This window comes from Moschus berezovskii, chromosome 14 (assembly GCF_049115385.1).
Source record: "Moschus berezovskii isolate FMDL1 chromosome 14, NW_MosBer_1.0, whole genome shotgun sequence".
Taxonomy (NCBI): Eukaryota; Metazoa; Chordata; class Mammalia; order Artiodactyla; family Moschidae; genus Moschus; species Moschus berezovskii.
The window spans coordinates 83,410,494-83,431,013 of record NC_142473.1 but is presented as its reverse complement, the minus strand read 5'-3'; the positions used below and the strand labels follow the sequence as shown (position 1 = coordinate 83,431,013).

The window sequence follows — 20,520 nt, the reverse complement described above, 5'->3', positions numbered from 1 at the left end:
TCCTAATAGTAGCGAGAAAATCCATCAGCCATTCATAACTTTCACATCCATTTTCAGCCTCTTGGGCTTAGCTACTACTGTGGGCTTACTCAGTCATGTCTGACTGTTTATGGCCCCATGGACTGTAGAGCATCTGGCTGCTCTGTCCATGGGATTTTCCAAGCAAGATGGAGTGGGTTGTCATTCACTTTTCCAGGGAATCTTCCTAACCCAGGGATAGAAGCTGCCTCTCCTATTTTTCTTGCATTGTCTGGCAAATTCTTTCTCACTGAACTACCTGGGAAGCTTTGCTACTACTATGTGTAATACCTGTTGATTCTCATTGGGCTCTGGGTCATCTCAAATGATTAAATGTGCACAGATGGTCTACTGTTGTGTGTGCATAGGATTCCTCATGTCTCCAACTATAAACATATCCTAGGAGAGGATTTGAGTTAATTTCGTTAACTTCAAGAGATCAGAAATATTTTCTTCCTTTATCAAAAGAAAAAAATATTCTTCAGAATTCAGAACTCAATAGAACTTGGCATTTATTACATGGAAAGGATAATGAATCCAAGATTGAGCTAATATGATGTATTTTTTTCAGGTTATGCAATGGGTTATGTAATTAATCATAATATAATATACATGGAGAATAGGAACAATGTGACAGAGTTTGTTCTACTGGGACTCACACAGGATCCAAAGCTGCAGAGAGTCATATTTGCGGTGTTTCTGGTCATCTACATTGTCTCTGTGGTAGGGAATGTGCTCACCTTGGTCACCATCACAGTCAGCCCATTATTGGGGTCCCCGATGTACTTTTTCCTGGCTCATCTCTCTTTTATTGATGCTTGTTACTCCTCTGTCAATAACCCGAAATTGATTGTAGATTCCCTTCATGAAACAAAAACTAGCTCTTTCAATGAATGCATGACTCAGATCTTTGGGGAACATTTATTTGGAGGTGCTGATGTCATCCTGCTCACTGTGATGGCCTATGACCGCTACGTGGCCATCTGCAAGCCATTGCACTACACAAGCATCATGAACCGGCAGTTGTGTTGGCTGCTAATTGGAGTGGTGTGGGTGGGAAGCTTTCTTCATGGAACCATTCAGATCCTCTTCATCTTCCGCTTACCCTTCTGTGGCCCTAACGTCATAGATCACTTTATGTGTGATCTGAACCCTTTGCTCAACCTTGCCTGCACTGATACCCACTCTCTAGGGCTCTTTGTTGCTGCCAACAGTGGTTTCCTCTGTCTGTTAAACTTCCTCCTCTTGTTGGGCTCCTATGTGGTCATTGCGTGCTCCCTAAGGACACATAGTTTGGAGGCGAGGCGCAAGGCCCTCTCCACATGTGTCTCCCACATCACAGCTGTCATCATATTCCTTGTGCCCTGCATTTTTGTGTACCTGAGACCAGCAACTACTTTTCCGATTGATAAAGCAGTTACTGTGTTTTATACAATGATAACTCCCATGTTAAATCCCTTAATCTATACCTTAAGAAATGCCCAGATGAAAAATGCCATTAGGAATTTGTATAAAAGAAAAGTGATTTCAGGTGATAGATAAAATTTACAGGAAGTCCAGCATTGATTCTACTAATGCAAAGGTCAAAAAGACATTGCTGATGCTTTCAGCAGAGAATACCTATGAGATAAAAGGGAAATAAATAGCCAGTATACATCACAGATTCTGCAGGGGGGAGAAGAATTGGTTATAAGAAAAGTCAGGAAAAACTTAGCAGGAGACTTCTTTTGCATGTTTGGAACATTCTACCAGGTTGGGGCTGAGTTTTTCTAGTTTCTTCAGTGTATGTGGATCAATAAACTCATTCTAATAAAACAAAATAAAATAAATTTAAAAAACACTCATATTTAGCAGTAATCTCTGTAACAATCCAATGAAGTCGACATTGCTACTACCCTCATTTTAGAGGTGGGAAAGCAAGCAGAAAGAGAAAAGTTCCAAAACAGAAATATTGAAGATTATTTAGCTGTATTTAGCTGACCTCTCAGACTGTGTTCTCAGCTACTGAGCTATGTTGCCAGGCAATGATAACAGAAAGGACACATGACTACATTATTACTTCCATTTTTGAGACAGACACTGTGCTGAATCACATACACACATACATACATATATATAATTTTATATATGGTATATAACTAGTTTAGGGGGTCAAACTAATAGGCCATTTAACCTCTAAGGGGTATGAAAGTTATATTACACCACATTTCCAAACTTTCCTGTTGTTTCAGAATCATTTTGCTTTGCTTATGTCATGATCTTATCCTAATAATCCATCAAAAATAGTGATGATTTAAGTAAAAGTATAGTTTAATATCAGAAGGAAGAAGTATCAGACCGAAATTTTGCTTTATTAAATAAATAAAATGTCATACACTCTATAATACTTACCTACTTGTTAACAATAGTTTCTGCAAGTAGCACAACATCTGGTTTATGAAAAATTCTGAATTGGTTCAGTTCAGTCTCTCAGTCGTTTCCGACTCTTTGCGACCCAATGGACCGCAGCACGCCAGGCCCCCCTGTCCATCACCAACTCCCAGAGTCCACCCAAACCATGTCCATTGTGTCGGTGATGCCATCCAGCTATCTCATTCTCTGTCATCCCCTTCTCCTCCCACCCCCAATCCCTCCCAGCATCAGAGTCTTTTCAAATGAGCCAGTTCTTTGCATCAGGTGGCCAAAGTACTGGAGTTTCAGCTTCAACATCAGTCCTTCCAGTGAACACCCAGGACTGATCTCCTTTAGGATGGACTGGTTGGATCTTGCAGTCCAAGGGACTCTCAAGAGTCTTCTCCAACACCACAGTTCAAAAGCATCAATTCTTCGGCGATCAGCTTTCTTCACAGTCCAACTCTCACATCCATACATGACCACTGGGAAAACCATAGCCTTGACTAGACGGATCTTTGTTGGCAAAGTAATGTCTCTGCTTTTTAATATGCTGTCTAGGTTGGTCATAACTTTCCTTCCAAGGAGCAAGCGTCTTTTAATTTCATGGCTGCAATCAGCATCCGCAGTGATTTTGGAGCCCCAAAAAATAAAGTCTGACACTGTTTCCACTGTTTCCCCATCTATTACACATGAAGTGATGGGACCAGACGCCATGATCTTAGTTTTCTGAATGTTGAGCTTCAAACCAACCTTTTCACTCTCCTCTTTCACTTTCATCAAGAGGCTTTTGAGTTCCTCTTCACTTTCTGCCATAAGGGTGGTGTCATCTGCATATCTGAGGTTATTGTTATTTCTCCCAGCAATCTTGATTCCAGCTTGTGCTTCTTCCAGCCCAGCGTTCCTGATGATGTACTCTGCATATAAGTTAAATAAGCAGGGTGACAATAAACAACCTTGACGGACTCCTTTCCTGATTTGGAACCAGTCTGTTGTTCCATGTTCAGTTCTAACTGTTGCTTCTTGATCTGCATACAGATTTCTCAGGAGGCAGGTCAGGTGGTCTGGTATTCTCATCTTTTTAAGAATTTTCCACAGTTTATTGTGATCCACACAGTCAAAGGCTTTGGCATCGTCAATAAAGTACTGACTATGAACTTTATTTCAGTTCAGTTCAGTTCAGTTGCTCAGTCATGACCGACTCTTTGCGACCCCATGAATCACAGTACGCCAGGCCTTCCGGTCCATCACCAACTCCCGGAGTTCACTCAAACTCATGTCCATCGAGTTGGTGATGCCATCCATCCATCTCATTCTCTGTTGTCCCCGTCTCCTCCTGCCCCCAATCCCTCCCAGCATCAGAGTCTTTTCAAGTGAGTCAACTCGTCGCATGAGGTGGCCAAAGTATTGCAGTTTCAGCTTTAGCATCAGTCCTTCCAATGAACACCCAGGATTGATCTCCTCTAGAATGGACTGGTTGGATCTCCTTGCAGTACAAGGGACTCTCAAGAGTCTTCTCTAGCACCACAGTTCAAAAGCATCAATTCTTCGGCGCTCAGCTTTCTTCACAGTCAAATCTCACATCCATACATAACTACTGGAAAAACCATAGCTTTGACTAGACGGACCTTTGTTGGCAAAGTAATGTCTTTGCTTTTTAATATGCTATCTAGGTTGGTCATAACTTTCCTTCCAAGGAGTAAGCGTCTTTTAATTTCATGGCTGCAGCCACCATCTGCATTGATTTTGGAGCCCAAGAAAATAAAGTCTCTCACTGTTTCCGTTGTTTCCTGATCTATTTGCCATAACGTGATTGGCCCAGGTGCTATGAGCTTAATTTTTTCCAACTTTTTCACTCTCTTCTTTCACCTTAATCAGGAGATTCTTTAGTTCGTCTTTGCTTTCTGCCATAAGGGTGGTGTCATCTGCATACCTGAGGTTACTGATATTTCTCCCAGAAATTTTGATTTTAGCTTGTGCTTCATCCAGGCCAGCATTTTCTGTGATATACTTTCTGTCTAAGCTAATGTCATGATGTATTGTCAAATCTCATAAAACCTAGAGTGAACCCTAATGTAAACTATGAATTTTGTGTGATGAAGTTGTGTTAATGTGGATTCCTTTGAATGTAAAAAATACACCCCTCTTGTAGGAGAGGTTGTCCCCGTGTGAGGATCGGGATATATGGTTTTGCCATTAAACTGACTGCTTTACAAAGTAAAATTAATTAGTTAAAAATATACATTTTGTCAAAATAGATACATCAACTTATCTTGAAACTAGAATGTATAAGAGAATTCTGAGAAAGCTTTTATAGAGAAACCAGAAGAGAACTTTATGAAAGTCCTTTTAGCATGCTTCAGTTCAGTTCAGTTCAGTCGCTCAGTTGTGTCCGACTCTTTGCGACCCCATGAATCACAGCACGCCAAGCCTCCCTGTCCATCCGCATGCTTGATAAGATTTAAATAAAGATCTTCAAAAATCACAGCAAATACCATTAGAAATAAAACACTAACAGGTTTTTATGAAAGGAAAATAAATTATTGAAAATATTTTAAAATATATAAATGCAGTAAAACAAAATGAAACTACCATACGATCCAGCAATTATCCATGTGTGTGTGTGTGTGTGTGTGTGTGTATTTGGAAAACAGTGACAGATTTTATTTTCCTGGGCTCCAAATCACTGCAGATGGTGACTGCAGCCATGAAATTAAAAGACTCTTGCTCCTTACATATATATGTGTGTGTGTATATATATATATATATGAAATTACACATATTAATTGAAAAAAATATATTCACCTCATTGTTCAATGAAATGTAATTAAAAGATGCTTGCTCCTTGGAAGAAAAGCTATGCTCAACCTAGACAACGTATTAAAAAGCAGAGACATCACTTTGCCAACAAAGACCCATATAGTCAAAGCTATTGTTTTTCCAATAGTCATGTACAGATGTGAGAGCTGGACTCTGAAGAAAGCTAAGCACTGATGAATTGTCACTTCTGAAACATGGTGTTGGAGAGGACGTTTGAGAGTCCCTTGCAGAGAAAGCAGACCAAACCAATCAATTCTAAATGAAATCAACCCTGAATAGTCATTGGAAGTACCGATGCTGAAGCACTGGTACTTTGGCTGCGTGATATGAAGAGCCAACTCACTGGAAAAGACCCTATTTCTGGGAAAGATTAAAGGCGGGAGCAGAAGTGGACGACAGAGGATGAGGTGGTTGGATGGCATCACTGACTCAATGGACATGAATTTGAGTGAAATCTGGGAGACAGTGAAGGGCAGGAAAGCCTGGCGTGCTGAATTTCACACAGTTGCAAATAGTTGGACATGATTTAGCAACTGAACAACAACAAAAGCAATGTTCAATAGCAGCATTGTTATAACTGCCAAGGAAGCAACCTAAGTGGCTGTTACCGGATGAATTGATAAAGAAGACATGGTGCGCGCACACACACACTCGTACACACACATACACACACACACACACGTACACACACACACGTACACACACACACGTACACACACATACATACACACACATACACACACACACACAGAGGAATACTACTCAGTCAAAAAAGAGTGATAAAAAAAAGAATGATATATATTACCACTTCCAGGAACATAGATGGACTTGGAGAGCATTATGCTAAGTGAAATAAATCAGACAGAGAAAGATAAATACTGTATGATATCTCCTAAATGTGAAATTTAAAAGCTACGACAAACTAGTGAATATAGCATAAAAGAAGTAGACTCACAGATGTAGAGAATAAACTAGTAGTTACCATGTGGGAATGGCAAAATAGGGGTGGAGGAATGGGATGTATAAACTATTGGAGGCACGGTAGGATAAAGGATGTATTATAAAACATGGAGAATATAGCCATGACTTTGTAAATGAAAGTAACCTTTAAAATCGTATAAAAATTAAAAATTGCAAGAGTCACAATCATTCTAAAGATGCCATATAAGGGTGTATGCATGTGTGTGCTAAGTTGATTCAGTTGTGTCCGACTCTTTGCGACCCTATGGACTATAGCCCACCAGGCTCCTCTGTCCATGGTATTCTCCAAGCAAGAACACTGGAGTGGGTTACCATGCCTTCCTCCAGGGGATCTTGCCAACTCAGGGATCAACTTGTGCCTCTTACATCTCCTGCATTGGCAAGCGGATTTCCTCAGCAGTCAGTTCTTCGCATCAGGTGGCCAAAGTATTCGAGTTTCAGCTTCAGCACCAGTCCGTCCAATGAATATTCAGGACTGATTTCCTTTAGGATGGACTGGTTGGATCTCCTTGCAGTCCAAGGGACTCTCAAGAGTCTTCTCAAACACCACAGTTCAAAAACATCAATTCTTTGACGCTCAGCTTTCTTTATAGTCCAACTCACATCCATACATGACTATTGGAAAAACCACAACCTTTACTAGATGGACCTGTTTTGGCATCTTTAAAAGGTAATTATTTGTTTTCATTATCATATTTCCCTTAATAGTATGAATTTCTATTTATAGAGCATTATTAGTGATCAAAATTCTTATTTGAAACAGTATTGACCTAGCACTAAAAACATTTTCTGATACAAATCTAAATACAAATTCCATGAAATGAGACTTGAGACTTTACCAAAATATTTCACAGAAGTTACTTAGTACTTCTTGCGATGGCTGTCAGGAGTAATAGGTTGACAGCATTTTTCAAACTGAAGCATATTGATATATAACTACATAATTAATTTTTAGTGCATAAAAATTATATATATATATATTTTAAAGTGATCACCAAAATAAGCCATTGATATTCATCACCCCACAAATTTGTAATTTTTCTCTTGATAATAATATTCAATATTTTCTTTTTTAGCAACTTGCAAATGTAAAATACAGTATTGTTAACTAAAATCATCATTCTATACATCACATATCTAGGAAGGATTTATCTATTTTATAAATAAATTTGATAACTGTAAGTTTGGATCTTTTGACTCTCTTCACCCATTTGTCATGCCCCCTCCACCCACCTCTGGCAACCCTCAATCTGTTCTCTGAATCTATGAATTCAGGTTTGTTTGCTTTTTTAAGATTTCACATATAAGTACGATTATATGGTATTTGTCTTTCTGCGTCTGTCTTACTTCATTTATTATAATGCTCTCAGGTTCCATCTATGTTATTAAAATGGTAAGATTTCTTTCTTTTGTATATGCATATACACTTGTATGCATATATCACATTTTCTTTATCCAGTCATCTGACAGCGGACACTTAGGTAGTTTCCCTGTTGCGGTTATTGTGAATGATGCTGCAGTGAGAATGGCAATCATGTATCTCTTTGATGTAGCAATTACATTTGCATTTTCTGTATATTCCACAATTCAGTCCAGCATATCATGTTTCATTTAGTGTTCTTCTCTCTCTACATCATCATTGCTCCTATGTTCAGTCTCTTAATCTGTTTGCTGAGGTATGTAAAGATGAAAACTGCCGTAAGAAGAGCTTAGTGTTAAACATTCTAACCACATCTTAGCAACAACAACAAAGGTGCGGGGAGGGACAGCTGGATGAGATATATGTGGAGTCAGAGAACAAGAGATTATTTCACAGATTGATTATTCCACTGGTACTGTTTTATAAAGTGACATAAATAGGACTTCTGAGCTTCCCTGGTGGCTCAGAAGGTAAAGCGTCTGCCTCCAATGAGGGAGACCCAGGTTCGATCCCTGGGTTGGGAAGATCTCCTGGAGAAGGAAACGGCAACCCACTCCAGTACTCTTGCCTGGAAAATCCCACGGACCGAGGAGCCTGGTAGGCTACAGTCCATGGGGTCGCAAAGAGTCGGACACGACTGAGTTAAAATATAATTAATTTTGTTGGATTTTGAGATGATGTGATCAGGGTTACATGCCTAAAAATCGTCTGGGTTATAGTAATTAAGTCACTACTATATTAAAATGAATACTATAATGAAAAAAGAAAAAAAAAGAGGAAAGTTAGGTTTAGTGCTTTCTGTATTCATCGTCAAAAACTATCGTAACTTCTATCTCTTGAGAATCACTTAACATACTTTTCTACACCCCAGTTTCTTCATCTGTGCAATGGAGCTGATAAGAGTTATCTATCCCTTAAGGTTGATATAAAGATCAATAAGCTAAACCCCATCAATTGGCTCATACCTTACAGAGAGTAAATATTTACTATTGTTAATGAGGCTCACAGAGCAGAGCAGAAGCAAGCATTAGTTTTGAATATAGGTGTAAAAGGAGGAAAAGCTGTTGAAAAATTATGAGAGCAAAATTACACAATGCTCAACTCCACTGTTGGCAAATTAGTCTAGTAAGTTTTTTGTAAACCTAGGAAGATATGAAAGAAAGTTCTATATATCTGTTAATTTGCCAAAAAAAATAACCTTACCTGGAAGTACATTAAAGAACATTCATTTTGCCCCCTTGGAGACACAGATGAAAACATTACATGAGGATGGATGAAAATTATTTCTTAACAAAAGGACTGACTACAGGTTTCCTCATATAATAGCAAGGAGAGTTCAGTTCAGTTCAGTTCAGTTCAGTCGCTCAGTCGTGTCCGACTCTCCGCGACCCCATGAATCACAGCACGCCAGGCCTCCCTGTCCATCACCAACTCCCGGAGTTCACTCAAACTCATGTCCACAGAGTCGGTGATGCCATCCAGCCATCTCATTCTCCGTCGTCCGCTTCTCCTCCCGCCCCCAACCTTTCCCAGCATCAGAGTCTTTTCCAGTGAGTCAACTCGTCGCATTAGGTGGCCAAAGTATTGCAGTTTCAGCTTTAGCATCAGTCCCTCCAATGAACATCCAGGATTGATCTCCTTTAGAATGGACTGGTTGGATCTCCTTGCAGTATAAGGGACTCTCAAGAGTCTTCTCCAACACCACAGTTCAAAAGCATCGATTCTTCAGCGGTCAGCCTTCTTCACAGTCCAACTCTCACATCCATACATGACCACGGGAAAAACCATTGCCTTGACTAGACGGACCTTGGTTGGCAAAGTAATGTCTCTGCTTTTTAATATACTATCAAGGTTGGTCATAACTTTCCTTCCAAGGAGCAAGCGTCTTTTAATTTCATGGCTGCAATCAGCATCTGCAGTGATTTTGGAGCCCAAAAAAACAAAGTCTGACACTGTTTCCACTGTTTTTCCATCTATTTCCCATGAAGTGATGGGACCAGATGCCATGATCTTTGTTTTCTGAATGTTGAGCTTCAAGCCAACCTTTTCACTCTCCTCTTTCACTTTCATCAAGAGGCTTTTGAGTTCCTCTTCACTTTCTGCCATAAGGGTAGTGTCATCTGCATATCTGAGGTTATTGATATTTCTCCCGGCAATCTTGATTCCAGCTTGTGCTTCTTCCAGCCCAGCGTTCCTCATGATGTACTCTGCATATAAGTTAAATAAGCAAGGTGACAATATACCACCTTGACATACACCTTTTCCTATTTGGAACCAGTCTGTTGTTCCATGTCCAGTTCTAACAGTTGCTTCCTGACCTGCATACAGGTTTCTCAAGAGGCAGCTCAGGTGGTCTGGGATTCCCATCTCTTTCAGAATGTTCCACAGTTTATTGTGATCGACACAGTCAAAGGCTTTGGCATAGTCAATAAAGCAGAAATAGATGTTTTTCTGGAACTCTCTTGCTTTCTCCATGATCCAGTGGATGTTGGCAATTTGATCTCTGGTGCCTCTGCCTTTTCTAAAACCTGCTTGAACATCTGGGAGTTCACGGTTTACATACTGCTGAAGCCTGGCTTGGAGAATTTTGAGCATGACTTTACTAGCGTGTGAGATGAGTGCAATTGTGCGGTAGTTTGAGCATTCTTTGGCATTGCCTTTCTTTGGGATGGGAATGAAGACTGACCTCTTCCAGTCCTGTGGCCACTGCTGAGTTTTCCAAATCTGCTGGCATATTGAGTGTAGCACTTTCACAGCATCATCTTTCAAGACTTGAAATAGATCAACTGGAATTCCATCACCTCCACTAGCTTTGTTCGTAGTGATGCTTTCTAAGGCCCACTTGACTTCACATTCCAAGATGTCCGGCTCTAGGTCAGTGATCACGTTATCATGACTATCTTGGTCGTGAAGATCTTTTTTGTACAGTTCTTCTGTGTATTCCTGCCACCTCTTCTTAATATCTTCTGCTTCTGTTAGGTCCATACCATTTCTGTCCTTTATCGAGCCCATCTTTGCATGAAATGTTCCTTTGGAATCTCTAATTTTCTTGAAGAGCTCTCTTGTTTTTCCTATTCTGTTGTTTTCCTCTATTTCTTTGCATTGATCACTGAGGAAGTCTTTCTTATCTCTCCTTGCTATTCTTTGGAACTCTGCATTCAGATGCTTATATCTTTCCTTTTCTCCTTTGCTTTTCGCCTCTCTTCTTTTCACAGCTATTTGTAAGGCCTCCTCAGACAGCCATTTCGCTCTTTTGCATTTCTTTTCCATGGGGATGGTCTTGGTCCCTGTCTCCTGTACAATGTCACGAACCTCCGTCTAGAGTTCATCAGGCACTCTATCAATCAGATCTAGTCCCTTAAATCTATTTCTCACTTCCACTATATAATCATAAGGGATTTGATTGAGGTCATATCTGAATGGTCTAGTGGTTTTCCCTACTTTCTTCAATTTAAGTCTGAATTTGGCAATAAGGAGTTCATGATCTGAGCCACAGTCAGCTTCTGGTCTTGTTTTCGCTAACTGTATACAGCTTCTCCATCTTTGATTGCAAAGAATATAATCAATCTGATTTCGGTGTTGACCATCTGGTGATGTCCATGTGTAGAGTCTTCTCTTGTGCTGTTGGAAGAGGGTGTTTGCTATGACCAGTGCATTCTCTTGACAAAACTCTATTAGCCTTTGCCCTGCTTCATTCCGTGCTCCAAGGCCAAATTTGTCAGTTACTCCATGTGTTTCTTGACTTCCTACTTTTGCATTTCAGTCCCCTATAATGAAAAGGACATCTTTTTTGGGTGTTAGTTCTAAAAGGTCTTGTAGGTCTTCATAGAACCGATTAACTTCGGCTTCTTCAGCATTCCTGGTTGGGGCATAGGCCTGGATTACTGTAATGTTGAATGGTTTGCCTTGGAAACGAACAGAAATCATTCTGTCATTTTAAGATTGCATCCAAGTACTGCATTTCGGACTCTTTTGTTGACCATGATGGCTACTCCATTTCTTCTAAGGGTTTCCTGCCCACAGTAGTAGATATAATGGTCATCTGAGTTAAATTCACCCATTCCAGTCCATTTTAGTTCACTGATTCCTAGAATGTCTATGTTCACTCTTGCCATCTCCTGTTTGACCACTTCCAATTTGCCTTGATTCATGGACCTAACATTCCAGGTTCCTATGCAATACTGCTCTTTACAGCACCGGACCTTGCTTCTATCACTGGTCACATCCACAACTGGGTATTGGTTTTGCTTTTGCTCCATCCCTTTATTCCTTCTATAGTTATTTCTCCACTGATCTCCAGTAGTATACTGGGCACCTACAACCTGGGGAATTCCTCATTCAGTATCCTATCATTTTGCCCTTTGATGCTGTTCATGGGGTTCTCAAGGCAAGTATACTGAAGTGGTTTGCTATTCCCTTCTCCAGTGGACCACATTCGGCTGTGGTCCATGTGATCAGATCGACTAGTTTCCTGTGATTATGATCTCAGTTTGTCTGCCCTCTGATGCCCCCTAGCAATACCTACCGTCTTATTTGGGTTTCTCTTACCTTGGTCGTGGAAAATCTCTTCACAGCCACTCCAGCAAAGTGCAGCCGCTGTACCTTACCTTGGGTGAGGGGTATCTCTTCAAGGCCGCCCCTCCTGACCTTGAACGCGGAGTAGCTCCTCTCGGCCCTCCTGCGCCCGTGCAGCCACCGCCTGTTGGCCGTGGGGTAGCTCCTCTCGGCCGCTGGTCCTGGCCTCAGGCGTGGGGTAGCTCCTCACGGCCGCACCTCTTTGCGTGGTTCGTTGTGCCGGGGCCGGCGTCTCTCGCGTCGCGTCTGATTAACTTCGGCTTCTTCAGCATTACTCGTTGGGGCATAGGCCTGGATTACTGTAATATTGAATGGTTTGCCCCTTGTAACCAATGGGTGAAATGTGGGCCAGTGTGTGGATGTCAGTCCAGCAAGGTAAGTGGAGCATCCCGTCCTGGAGTTCGTCTCTTTCTCGACAAGGTCCAAGCGAGAGGACCTCTGGAGGTCAGCTCGTGAGAGGAGCCCACCCAGTTGCAGTGGATCTTCCCTCCTGGGTTTCGGCACCAGAATGTAAGGAGAGTGCAGAGAAAAAGAGAAAAGAACCTCAAATTGCATAAATAGCAGATCTCAGTCATCGAGGGCTTCTAACATGCTGCAGGTTTACCTCTTTTTGCAGGGCATTTATAGTCCACTTCTAGAGGTGCTCTGATAACCGAGATCTAAAAGGACATTGGTGGGTGGATTATTTGGGAACATACACAGAGTTATTGTTGCTGTTTAGTCGCTAAGCCATGTCTAAATCTTTGCAACCCCATGGACTGTAGCCTGTTAAGCTCCTCTTTCCATGGGATTTCCAGGCAAGAATACCGGAGTGGGTTGTCATTTCCCTCTCCAGGGGATCTTCCTGACCCAGAGATCAAACCCACATCTCCTGCATTGGCAGATGGATTCTTTACCACTGAGCCACCTGGGAAACCCAATATACATAATTAACTTGAACTAAGTAAGCAACCTTTTGGGAAGAAATATATGTACCTTTAGGATATAAAGTTTACTTAAAACTTCACAGAGTTTTGTGCCTAAACCTCTCAGGAATGATGTGGTAATATAAATACAGAGTCTATAAAACTCCATTTGAGTAGTTTTGGATAACAGAATACTCCTCTTATCCTCAAGCTTTTTTTTCTGTGGAATAACCCCCCATCATTTATTTGATTTGATGGTGTTGTAGGGGACAGTAGTTACTAAAATTATGTAAATGTTGTACTATTTCTTTACAGATCGGGGAAAATTAGAAAGTGAAACTCAGCAGTAGCATTCAAGTCAGAAACTTGAAATCACTTGAGGAGTTAAAGGACTATCATTTCAATGAAGACAGGACAGAAACTATACAAGAAGAATAGATTGAAAATAAGTGCAGAGGGAAATATGTGAGTAAATTATGTCTTTTTCTTCCTTGCCAGGAGCTTCCATAAATATGTGGCATTTCTTACAATGTGTTTTTAACAACTGCGTTGAGAAAATATTAGTTAGCTGCTGCTTTTAAAATAGGCTTTATTGTGAATTCTGTAGCCTAGGAAATTTTTTGATTAAGGGACCAGGAAATTCAAGGAGGGTCTGAGGGTAAACTGAGGGTGGAGAACAGATTCTGGAAAAATAAGATCAAAGCCATAAAATAATACTGCAGGATGAGTGCATATAAAAAAAAGGACACATTTTTATAATTCAAGGGAGAAGGTCAGTAAAACATGAAGCAATATTAAGCTAATTTTTATTCTGAAAAAGACATAATAGCGGAAAGGGCTATTAGAACAATGGAGCTAATTTCTTCATTTCACAGAACCAAGTTCACAGACATAAGTGGCAATGTTAGGACATGCTCCTAAATACATTTCTCCTACCTATTATTTTACATGGCTAAGAGTTGAGATGCACTGTTAGTGCTCACACTTGAGAGAATATTAAATTGCTTCCTACAGAAGTAGATGAACTGTATGCTTGTTACATTTTTGAGTGGCTTTTTTATGAGAATTTGGAGCTGACTTGGTTTGTGGTTTCTCATAGAGATTTTAGCCTAACTATGTTCTGTGTTTCCATTTACACATTTTTTAAATTTAAGTTTTTGTGACTAGAATGGAACAATGATTGATTAGGGAGATATCATACTTTTATCTATAAGGTTTAAGAAATCTATGCAAACTTCAGAGCTGGGTGAAGTGGGGTTGATGTTAAATCTATTTGTTGCTTTGCTTTTTTTTATTTTTCCTTTTTGAAACTTTGTAAAACAGGCAATGGAGTCAGAAAAGTTAAGCTATAAACCCTAGTTTGCTGCAGACTAGATATGTTATTATATACAAAGTATTTAACCTCTGAACATTATTTTTGTGTACATTTAACACAATCATCTTGCCATGTGTATACTATTTTATGCTTTTTAAAAAAAATATTTCTCACTTGTGATCAAAATTGTCCCAGAGCCAATCTGAATTCTAAACAATATTTTTCTTGGGTTTAAAGAGAAAAAAAGATTAAATATATTAACTAACTTGCAAAATTTATGTCTGAATTTAGTGGCTTAGTTAAGACATATAACGAGGGATACCCGCAAAATATAATGAATGATTAGATTGTAATCATTATTTTTAAAGACATTAAAATATGTGAAGTTAATCATAGTAGTCCTATGTCAACGAGGAAGATGAGTCAAGGAAGAATGTCAGGTAAGAAATTGAGCACAGCTATAGCCTTCTAGATAAAAAGAGAGCTAACCTTCAAGGAAAATTTTCAGTAAACTCCTAATAAATGCAAATTGATGAATTGGCTTTTCTGAGATTATTCCTAATTTTCCTTTAGATAGAAATTTAAAATTATGTAAATGCTTTAATATGTTTTAGTCATGATAAAGGACATATTTGAAGTATACAGTGAATGCTTCAAGCCAGTAGTATATGCAACATTATTATTTTATTCAAATTGAAATGAACAGCCTTTCTACTTACTGGCTAATATACCATGGTCTGACTGGGGGACTGATCAGAAGCTACTTCTCAATACATTTTCCTTTAAACAAATTCCTAAAATTAGTTTAATTTTACTTTAGCAGAAGCTCTTAAAATTCTGCAATGAAAACAAATTTTATTTCTTTTAAAATTCTATCTCTGTTACAATGCAATTATTCACCATGTAGGTAGCAACGTTAACTTAATCAGTCATAGGGAGAATTGAACCAGACATCTAAACAGAAATCGATCAAGAAGCCAAGTATGAGGTTGATTATGAAAATATATAGCATGAAAATGTAGACACCATGAAGACATCTGAAAAGAATTTAGCCTAGCTTATCTTTGTTATTTATTATTATATAAGTTTTTGATGGAGCACATTGTTAACCAACCACTGTCATCTTTTCAGAAGCATTCAAAACTCTGTTGTGGATTGATAAAAGACATTCACGTCAGCTAACACTGATGCTGATCACAATTTGCTGGAAGAACTAGCAGAAATCAGTCAGTATATATTAACACAGATTCTTAGTAAAAAGTATTTTGAGTACCTGATTTTCATTCAGAGACACTTAAATGAGTCCTATTAAACCTATTAATAATTAGTACCTTTAAAATTATAGGATTGGTACTCTTCTCAATAAGCATTTCTAAATATTGTTTCATGAATTATATCATTTCAGGTGATTGATGTGTTCCATCTACACTAACCATGGAAAAATGCAATCATGTCACCGTATTTATTCTTTGGGGACTTTCCAAAAACAAGAACACTGAAAGTCTTTGCTTCGTCTTATTTTTATTTTGCTACATTGCTATTTGGATAGGAAATGTGCTCATCCTGATTTCTATCACCTGCAGTCCGCTCATTGAGCAACCCGTGTATTTCTTCCTTAATTACCTCTCAGTCTCTGACCTTTGCTACACATCGACAGTGACACCCAAGCTAATAACTGACTTACTGGCAGAAAGGAAGACCATTTCCTATAGGAACTGCATGGCACAGCTCGTTACCATGCATTTCTTTGGAGGCATCGAGATCTTTATCCTCACAGGGATGGCCCATGACCGCTACGTGGCCATCTGCAGGCCCCTGCACTACCCCGTCGTCACGAGGAGGCAGAGGTGTAACGCCGTCATCACAGTCTGCTGTGCTGGGCACTTGGACACTCTGCCAGTCAGTTCCTCCTCACCATCTTCCTACCCTTCTGTGGCCCCAGCGAGACTGATCACTGCTTCTGTGACGTGTACCCTTTGCTGAAGCTGGCCTGCTCGAATACCCGCATGATAGGTTTCTTCCTTATTGCTAATTCGGGCCTGGTTGTTTTGGTGACCTTTGCTGCCTTGATGCTGTCTTACTTCTTTATATTGATGGCATCAGGGCGTAGTCCGTGGGGAGCCGCAGCAAATCTTTCTCCACTTGCAGTTCTCATTTCACCGTTGCAGTCCTCTTTTTCGCACCTGCGTCATTCATTTACATCAGACCAGCCACAACTTTCCCAGAAGAGAAAGTGTTTGCTCTTTGTTACACCATCGTTGCCCCGATGTTCAACCCTCTGATCTACACGCTGAGAAACACGGAGAGGAAGAATGCCTTGAAGAAAGTTTGGTGTCCTCATGTACTTCTGGAAAGAAAGTAACTTTCTGAAGCTTTTCTGCATTTCATGACGAGGTTCCGTGAGACTGTGGCTGGGAATAGGATCCATTCTCATCACCTCTGCTTGGAGACATAAGTGAAAAAAAAAAAAAAAAGCATATCCTGTCTGTTGTTCTACACTGGCACCTGACATAATTTTAAGCGTTCTTCTTTTTCTTACCCTCTTTCATCTGTCTTAACAATTAAGGACTATGTTTATGCAAAATAGCCAGACTATGTGCTAAAAACAAAAAGTTACATCACATATTTAGCATCCTATTGAAAAAAGATAAAATAAATCATGCACTTTTTGTGCCTTAAAATGCTGAAAAACTGCATAAGATATTACCTTCCATTTTCAAACTTTTATTTGACTATAGATGCACGTCACTCATATATAGTTCACGAACGGTCAAAAACTGACCAACACCATGTAATCAGCAGCCAGATTGAGTCAGAAATTATCAGTATACCGGAACTCCACCTCGTACCCTGTTTAATCACAATTTCCCCACAAAATCACTATCTTTATTTATTTATTTACTTTACATTATTGTATTGTTTTTGCCATATATTGACATGAATCTGTCCCAGGTGTACATGTGTTCCCCATCTTGAACCCCCCTCTTCCACCTCCCTCCCCATCCCATCCCTCTGGTTCATCCCAGTACACCAGCCCCGAGCATCCTGTGTCATGCATCGAACCTGGACTGGAATTTATATCTATTTTTGTATTCTATAGAAAGAGCAATAGAGATCATACTCTTGTGTCCATTTTTCTATTATTGTGTTTGTAATGCTCATTCATTATGTTTTGACTTCTCTGATTGCTTTCATTGGTCCACAGCATCTCATTGCATGAATGTGACCATTAATTTATCCATTCTTTTGGTGCTAGGCATTTGGATCATTTCTCGCTTAGAGCTGTTAAGAGTAGCACTGCTTTACACAGTTTGGAATGTCTTTTGGTGTATATGTCTTCTGTTGTTTCTTTTCAATATGTTTTACACGGTAAATTTTAATACTTAAAATTTTAAGATGGTGGTGCACGCTTGTTTTAATAATTTTGCTGATATATTACTGACATAAATTAAAATATATTAAATTTTAAAATTTCACTAGAAAGACATTAAGGTAGATGCAATAAAAGGTTTAGAAATATGAGAAACTTCTGATACTTTTAGAATTCATCACTGGGATCTGGGGTATATTGATCAATACCGATCAAACTGTCAATCACAGGTACAAAGAATAAGACTGTGAAAGATAGCTTGTACAATGGAGCTTAGGAAAAATTCTCAGAATGGAGTGTCGGGTAATGTTTACAAGATTAACATTTAGGTAATCGTCACTAGGAAATATTACAAATAAGATATTTACTAGAGGACATGGAGTTGCTTATCATAAGTAAAGCTGGAAAATTATTTACTTAGATTCTGAGTAAAAAAAAAAAAAAGTATTTCAGTGGCCTCTAAATAAGGGCAGTGGTTTCAGATAAAGAAAGTATAAGCAGATGATGCCACCCTTAAAGCAGAACGCGAAGAGGAATTAAAGAGCCTCTTGATAAAGGTGAAAAAGGAGAGTGAAAAAGCTGGCTTAAAACTCAACACACCAAAAACAAAGATCATGGCATCCGGTCCCATCACTTCATGGCAAATAAATGGGGAAACAATGGAAATGGTGACAGACTTTATTTTCTTGGACTCCAAATTCTCTGTGAATGGCGACTGCAGCTATGAAATTAAAAGACGCTTGCTCCCTGAAAGAAAATCAATGACAAATCTACACTGTTTTAAAAAGCAGAGACATTACTTTGCCAAGAAAGGTCTGTATGTTCAAAGCTTCGGTTTTCCAGTAGTCATGTTCGGGTGTGAGAGCTGGACAGTAAAGAAGGCTGAGTGCCAAATATTGATGCCTTCAAACTGTGGTGTTGGAGAACACAAGAGACCCTTGGACTGCAAGGAGTCAAACCAGTCCATCTTAAAGGAAAGCAATCTTGAATATCCATTGGAGGGACTGATGCTAAAACTGAAACTCCAATACTTTGGCCACCTGATGCAAAGAGCCAGCTCATTGGAAAAGACACTGATGCTAGGAAAGATTGAAGGCAGGAGGAGAAGGGGACAACAGAGGATGAGATGATTATATGGCATCATGGCATGGACATGAGTTTGAGCAAGCCCCAGCAGTTAGTGAAGGACAGGGAAGCAGTCCATGGGGTTGCAAAGAGTTGGACATGATTGAGCAACTGAACAACAACAAATGCTAATGCTGGCTTGCAATGCACACAAAAACACTTACATGTACACAAACACAAAATATAGACAATTACAACTTTCCAGGAACTTCTATTATAGCACAAAAGAGATAAACATTCTTGAATTCAAAATCAAACTGAAAGAGAAAATATTTAATTTTTTCCAAGAGGTTATGACCACATTAAAAAAATAACCTTGAATATAGGGGAAAATTATATTGAAAATGGATATTGCAGAGTATGTCACACAATGACTTCCTTTATTGAGGTCATTTTCAAAGCATGATATATGAATCTCAAAATTGTCCAGGGTGTTTAAAAAATTAAATAAAAAATAATATTTTAATTTGAAATTTGATGGATAAAATAAGAAAGAAAGAAACAGTAAATATCTTAAGAAATTTATCTTAAGAAAAAAGCAGTTATTAACAAATTACCAGAACACAAAATTAGAGAGACAAGATGATAGAGAATATCAAAAAGATACTAATATTCATTATCAGTGAAATAAAATAAAACTGAAAAACCAATATTTATCAAACTCTAGGGTTGGGATAACAATGAGAAAAAAAAATAAAGTGCTGATTACTGAAAATTTTCCAGATTGATGATAATGTTGAAAGAATGAAATATTGCCTTTTGCAGCAGTGCTGATGGTCCTAGAGAGTGTCACGCTCAGTGAGATGAGTCAGACAAAGACAAATGTGATATGATATCACTTACGTGTGGGATCTAAAAACAATACAAATGCGTTATATACAAAACACAGGCAGACTCACAGAAGTAGAAAACAAACCCATGATTATCAAAGGGGAGAGAAAGGGGAGGGAGGACAAATTAGGAGTTGGGGTTAACAGATAAAAACTACTACATATGAAATGGAGAAGCGGTAAGTATTCACTCTGGCAACCCTCTCCAGCGTTCTTGCCTGGGGACTCCCAGGGACGGGGCAGCCTGGTGGGCTGCCGCCTATGGAGTCGCACAGAGTCAGACACGACTGAAGCGACTTAGCAGCAGCAGCGTAGCACAGGCAATTATATCCAATATATGGTAATAACCTGTAATATTGACTCCCAGCTGACGATTCACAGTTGTGTGTATCTTTCCCCTTTTGCCGGAAGGAATGGAAGGGAAAGTTAATTTGGTTTGGTTATTTACTCCTCCTTTTCTTTGGAAAACCCAACCTCCCACTTGAGAAATGGAAATAAATGTGGAAGTAAATAACCTGGGACTGACAGGAATAGAGCGCCAGTGGTTAGTGTTTTTATTAAGCAACTCCTGTATCCATATTGTTTTGTTCATGATAATTATTCCAACTCTATATGTTTCCCTTTGATTCTCTTTGCTGTTCCCCTCTCAAGAAGTAGAGGCCTCCTCCAAAGAAACCTCATGCTTCCTCAAGGCTACTAAGCCTCCCTCCTGCTTTTCAAACAAAAGCATTAGCTAAAGATGGCAGAATTTCCTGACCTTCCTCAGGTCT

At 39.3% G+C, this 20,520-nt stretch overlaps 1 protein-coding gene and 1 pseudogene across 1 annotated transcript; both read left to right on the top strand.

The window, feature by feature from the left end:
* Positions 1-612: 612 nt before the first annotated feature.
* Positions 613-1,560, top strand: LOC129554135 (olfactory receptor 4C46-like). Its single transcript, XM_055422763.2, has one exon. The coding sequence runs from the start codon at positions 631-633 to the stop codon at positions 1,558-1,560; it is 930 nt and encodes a 309-aa protein (XP_055278738.2). The 5' UTR covers positions 613-630.
* A 14,299-nt stretch (positions 1,561-15,859) lies between these two features.
* On the top strand, positions 15,860-16,787 carry LOC148775692 (olfactory receptor 4P4-like; annotated as a pseudogene).
* Positions 16,788-20,520: the final 3,733 nt, after the last annotated feature.